The 6,060-nt window shown below is 28.3% G+C and overlaps 1 protein-coding gene across 2 annotated transcripts; it reads right to left on the minus strand.

The window, feature by feature from the left end:
• Positions 1-2,903: 2,903 nt before the first annotated feature.
• Dus4 (Dihydrouridine synthase 4) lies at positions 2,904-6,060 on the minus strand. Of its 2 annotated transcripts, none has more exons than XM_015519689.2 (6): positions 5,780-6,060; positions 5,538-5,659; positions 5,389-5,464; positions 5,144-5,327; positions 3,629-3,833; positions 2,904-3,557 (listed from the first exon to the last, which is right to left on the minus strand). In XM_015519689.2, the coding sequence occupies exons 1-6, from the start codon at positions 5,863-5,865 to the stop codon at positions 3,178-3,180; spliced, it is 1,053 nt and encodes a 350-aa protein (XP_015375175.1). In that variant the 5' UTR covers positions 5,866-6,060; the 3' UTR covers positions 2,904-3,177. The 2 variants fall into 2 exon arrangements, with proteins under 2 accessions (XP_015375175.1, XP_015375176.1); XM_015519690.2 differs by having other exon boundaries at positions 3,629-3,837; positions 5,148-5,327; positions 5,780-6,059.

A 6,060-nucleotide genomic window follows, 5' to 3' on the forward strand; every position in this document is an offset into this window, starting at 1 on the left:
TGGTAAGATAGGAAGAAATATTATTATAATTATCCTAAATATTTAATTCATTGAAATGTAAAAACAAGATACATTATACATTATATACATTATAATAACATTACAATCACACTAATCACAGCAGACAACAAACGACTAACTGACTAATATTTTAAATTATTTAATAAGAAATGAACAATATCCCCGATAAGAGAATCGTTAAAACTATTTTAACCAATTACCGAAATTTTACATAAACGTTTATTAATAGTCGTGAAATTTCGCGGCACACCAATATGGGCCTCGGGGCACACCGGTTGGGAAACCCTGTTGTAGATCTTTATAATCTGTTACGAAAGTTAAAATTTGATTTTTGTGTTGTAAATTAAAATATTATTGTTTTTATTAAAGGGTTAAAACACTGAAATTCTACACTACCCCTCCCAAACATTAGGTTTCTTAGGAACAGTTGCATGAACGACCATTAAACATTTAACGAATCAATAGTGATCTAATGGCAGGCGCGAATTCAGTAGGGGGGTGGAGGGGGCGCCCCCCCCCCGTAAGCTGTGTTTTGTTTAGGAAAAATGCCCAGTAAAAAGATTTAAAACTAATTTTAATACGTTGAGTGCCGCGGTCGACGGGTAGTAGACAATTGTCAATTTGTATAGGCTTATTTTTGGTCTTATAATTTACTCGGTTATCAGAGCAATTCTTCCGTTTATATACGTGAACGTGGTTATTCAGTGAAACGTCTTCTTTTCAACGGTGTATTCGGATTTTATTTTCGTTCATTTTTAAGAGGACGCTACACCCTCATGTGTTGTCTCCGTCTTACAAGCACGTAACATTGCAAAAACTGTTTCGTGCGGGAAAGAACCGAGAATGCTACAGCCATAACTAAGAAACAAAATTCTCACCACAGATAAAAGGGAATTTCGACTGTGCAACGTTGTTTTTATTTTTTTGATATTAGAACTGAAAAAAAAGTTATTCGATTTTGAAAAACGCAAAAATAATGAATTTTGAAACATTAAGAACTTTTTTTGTATTTGTGATATCGAAAAATTGAAAACAACGTTGCACAGTAAATGTTCTCCTTATTATATGTTAAAAATTTTGTTCCTTAGTCATAACTGTAGCCTTCTCGGTTCTTTCCCGCGCGAAACAGTTTTTGCAATGTTACGCACTTGTAAGACGGAGACAACACATGCGGGTGTAGCGTCCTCTTAACAAAGTAATGGTTATTTTTACCCAGAAAACTGTCGATAACGGCGACCACGACAATCATTGTATACATAAATATATTAATATATTATTCTTATAATATACAGTTGTAATCTTGTAAATGTAAAGTTATAGACGTTATAGTATAGTTTTATTTCAAATACTAAATAATAATTATTGATTATAAAGTTGTATTAACCATAAATGTTTCGTGTAAGTTATTTTTGAACACAAATATGTGCGCTTGCCCACATATTATATTTTATTAGATATTTTATTTTGTATGTAAAATATACCCCCCCCCCCGTAATCTCGGGCTGGAACCGCGCCTGTCTAATGGTCCCTTAAATAAGATTTAGTGGCCCGTGATTGGTCCATTACATTTTAATGGACTGTTAAATTAATTAATTTTTCATGCAACCCGTAACTAATCATTTAAATACTGGACACTACAGGGCCGTATTAGCACATGGATAATAAAGCACTGAACCTAGGCCTACGATAGTGTTAATCCGGGCCTGCTTATACCTGGTTTAATGTTCAAAATGTTTCAATTCTTTTTATGTTGTTTATAGACATTTGAAATTTGAAAGTTTTTTATTCTATAAATGTCAATACAAAAGCTTGAAAATTAAATACGAGATTCCCCATACGTTTTATATAATAGTAGTTGGAAAATATTAAAAATACCTAGTCAAGTTTTTTTTTTAAATAATCGTTTAAGGTTCAAATTCTAAGGAAATTTATTTAATTGAAAATTTACAAATTATTTAGATGTCAGAAACTTATAAAACTAAGGATGGAAATTTAAAACAAGGTTTCACGTAAGTAGATATAGGTGATATCATATGATCAGGTGATAAGCAACTACTTAACAATATTTTAGAGGCTAATTTAGTGAATAATTTGAGTTGATGCTAAGAATATGAAAGGTTATATGAGACAAAAAAAACAAAATGGATGAAAAGGGACTTTAAAATTAATTTGGGATAACCAATTTGGAGGATCAATTTGGTTAGTTATTTGTCCACGAATAAATTTTATATTTTATATTCTTCATTGTTCAGCGACAGTGGGAACTGGGCAGGTCAAGTACTAGTCATATTGGTATAATTGTGAGCTAAATTAGGAATGCCTAAAACAAAACAAGCAAATCCCAAAAATCCTTGTTGAACTTGTTCAAATTAACCAGAATTAGAATCAGTGTAGGGATTCCAGATTACTGATCCGTATTCTAAAATAAGACTAAGTAAAGCACAATATAAAGATTTTAGCAATTTAGCAAATTTGAAGTCTTTTGATGGAAGCATTATGAACTTCAAATTCTTTACTAGAAATCAATGAATTGTGACGACTTGGACTAAGGGTACTATAGATAGTTTAAAACCAAAAATAATCATGTACAATTTTTGGACCTGAGAATAAATTGAGATATAGTAGTCGTAAAGAGTAGTAGTAAGAGAATGAGTGAATGTCATGAACCGACATTTGAAGTATTGACTTTAAGTTCTATTTTAAAACACCAACTATCAAAACAATAATCATTAATAGAGCTTCCTTTGTATAATTTCGGGAACTTTATTAAAATTATTTACTTACATGCATGGTAAGTGAAATTAGATTAATATTTTATATATTTATTAATAAATTAACAGATTAATTTTTTTAATTATTTAACTGATATAAATTGTGTACAATTCCACACTTTTTACTGTTTTATTATTTTTAGAATAATATTACAACTCAAACATTTGAACATTTCATAATTTTAATTTTCACAATTTTCTCTTACAATACCAATGAAAAAATATTTTGTATATTTGTAAGGAACCTATTATTAATTATTATTAAAAAGTTTACCTTACAAAATAAACATACAATATGGTACAATACAAATGCATAATATATTATTAATATTTATTTTGCTTAACGTAAAAACGGTTTAATGAGTACCTATAAATTAGCATATGTTCAATCAAATAAATTGATTATGCTGTCCACAATATCTTCAGGTTGAGAAGAAACTGTGTTTTTGACATCAATATTTTCATAATATGCACCACTAGTTCCACCAAGTTCCTTTCCTAATATTCTATTGCTAGGAAGTACATTTGATAAATGCAAATGATCTTCTAAAAATGATATTACATCAGATGCTGAACGTAATTGATTAAAAGTTTTTCTTGCAGTTTTAGTAAGTAAACGTTCACACATAAATACTAAATGATGATGAAACCACAAGAAATTAGTATGTTTGATATTTAACCAATCTTGAACAGCTGAGAGTGGAGTATTTTGATAGCCAGCAAACAAACCAGGGTTGTGTAATATGCCTCTTGCACTCATCATTCCTAAAATATACAAACAAATACATAATATTACATATCAGACAATAAGTAAATTATTTAAATTATTTTATTACCTCTGCAACCAGTATATTCTTGCATTGTGATAGCATCTGATAAACTCTTAATATCACCATTTAAAATTACCGGAACATTTACAGATTCGTTAATTAGTTTCAAGCATTCTTGATCAATAGGTTCGTTCTTTTGGAGAGCCGTTCGTCCATGAACCGTGATAAAAGACACTCCAGTAGCTTCAATTTGTTGACAAAGATCTACACTCTTTCTAAAAAAAAATAGTATTAAAAATATATTGACTTTATAAGGTGTATTATTATTTATTATAATGGTAATTATAATATGAATAATCTATAGTTTATAAGACAATACACATTTAATTAATCTAGTCATATTTATTCTAGTGTTTATTCTAAATATCACATATTTTCCTAGCATTAAAATGAATATCCAAAGAAGTATCAATGTGAAACAAAAATCATTAAAAGCATTTCATCTTAACGTCCCCTCTTATTTTTGTACTTATCTTTATAATTATTTTATTAACAGTATTGAAGAATACATTTTGATCAGAGGTATTTTTATGTTGGTTAAATATCCAAGTAATTGAAGTGAGTCATTAAAATGAGTACCTACATAATAGTTATAATTAGAAGGTGGGTAAGTAACTGGGGATAAGTTAATTATTGCCATTATTTAAATCATTGTGTTACCTTGAAAAAAATGCTAAACATAGTTTATATTACTAAAATAAAGATTTTTGTTTCATTATTTATTATATTATTAGCTGTAAGAAACTGAATAGTCATAGAGATGGAGATGATTTGTCAGTCTAGGATATATTATATTACCTATATTTAACCTATTCCTATATCGTTTTTTATTCATTAACATATTCATTATAGCAATTTATACCAAAGGGGCGGCCTCTAACCATAAAAACTGAGATATAAGATACCTAGACACCTAGTTGCTATTAGATGTAATTTTAAGTAAAATATCACTTGATTTACTTTAAATATAAAATATGTAGATATTATTTGAAAAATACTACAATATTACTATTTACTTAGATATTATAACATCTTACTAGTAGCACAGACAATATTTATAACACAATAATACATATTATAAGAGTATAAAATCAAATGATTAAAATTTTAATCATAAAATCTTAAAGGTAAAAAAATTAACCCTTAACAATAAAAATATGTATTTTAGATTTTACTTTCCACAAAGGAATATTTTTTGATTAATTATTGTTAGATGTCTATGCCCTATAGACCTATAACGGCTATAACAATGCATTCATGACAAAAAAGTAAAATATTGTAGGTATATTAAGTTAATGATCTATAAATACGTAACAAATAACAACGCTCATAGAACTATTAAAAAATTAACTATTAAAATTAAAAAAATAAATTATCAATTTAAAAATTTAAAAATTATAATTTATGAACATTCGTGGTTTTGGATTAATTTTAAATTTCGAAACTGTTTTTAATCTAGAAAACAATTGAAAATTTTGTTTAACACTTAATACTATAAAATCAAGTTATTTGTTTTAATACCTGCCTATGATCATCAAGTAATCGTAATTTAACTGATATAGTCTTGTTAGCGGGTAAGTGATTGCGTAATTGACGGACACAGTCTTTGATAATTTCTGGATTTTTTAGTAACTGTGCTCCATATCCTTCATTTATAGCCCATCTTTGTGGACAGCCACAATTAAGATCAACTCCATCACAATATCTAAATAAAAATAAAAACATTTAATTTAATTTAAAAAAAACTAAATACAGATAAAGCTTACGGAATGATCAAATTAGAAGCATTAACAAAATCAGATGAATTATTGGCACCAAATTGTACAATAAGAGGTCTATCATCTAAACATAAAAAAATAAAATAATTTTATAAATAAGAATTTATTTTGAACTTAACTAACACATCTAAACAAACCTGTATCAGTTTGGAATTCATGTGCCCTAGCCTTAGCTGAATTGACATAACAATCGGCCATTATCATTGGTGTAAAACATAAATCACATTCATACATACGAATTAATTTCCGGAATTGTAGTCTAAACAAATAAGAAACTATTTAATTATTTTTGATATGACATTAATGTTAAAAATACATTAACGTTATAAGCTTGCAAGTTATAACACAATGTTTAAGACAAATATTTGCGTATATTTACCTGCTATAACGGACCATAGGTGCACATATCTTAACAAACTTTTTACTTGGATCGTCAAATAAATCAATAACTGGACTATTAGTCATACCTACTTGAAACGCTTAGATTTCAACGATAAAATGTAATACATGAAACATGAAACGAAATTTCAAATGAACATTTTAACATGCAGGTCGCAGGACATTAAAATATTACATTTACACTTTGACTTTACAGGCATGTGCATGACAATCACACAGCGACAGCTAGCAAGCTAGCTAGCAGAGCCGCAGAGGGCTACA

The sequence above is a fragment of the Diuraphis noxia genome, unplaced genomic scaffold (genome assembly GCF_037042655.1).
Source record: "Diuraphis noxia isolate RWA-SAM2 unplaced genomic scaffold, SU_Dnox_SAM2 contig0002, whole genome shotgun sequence".
NCBI lineage: Eukaryota > Metazoa > Arthropoda > Insecta > Hemiptera > Aphididae > Diuraphis > Diuraphis noxia.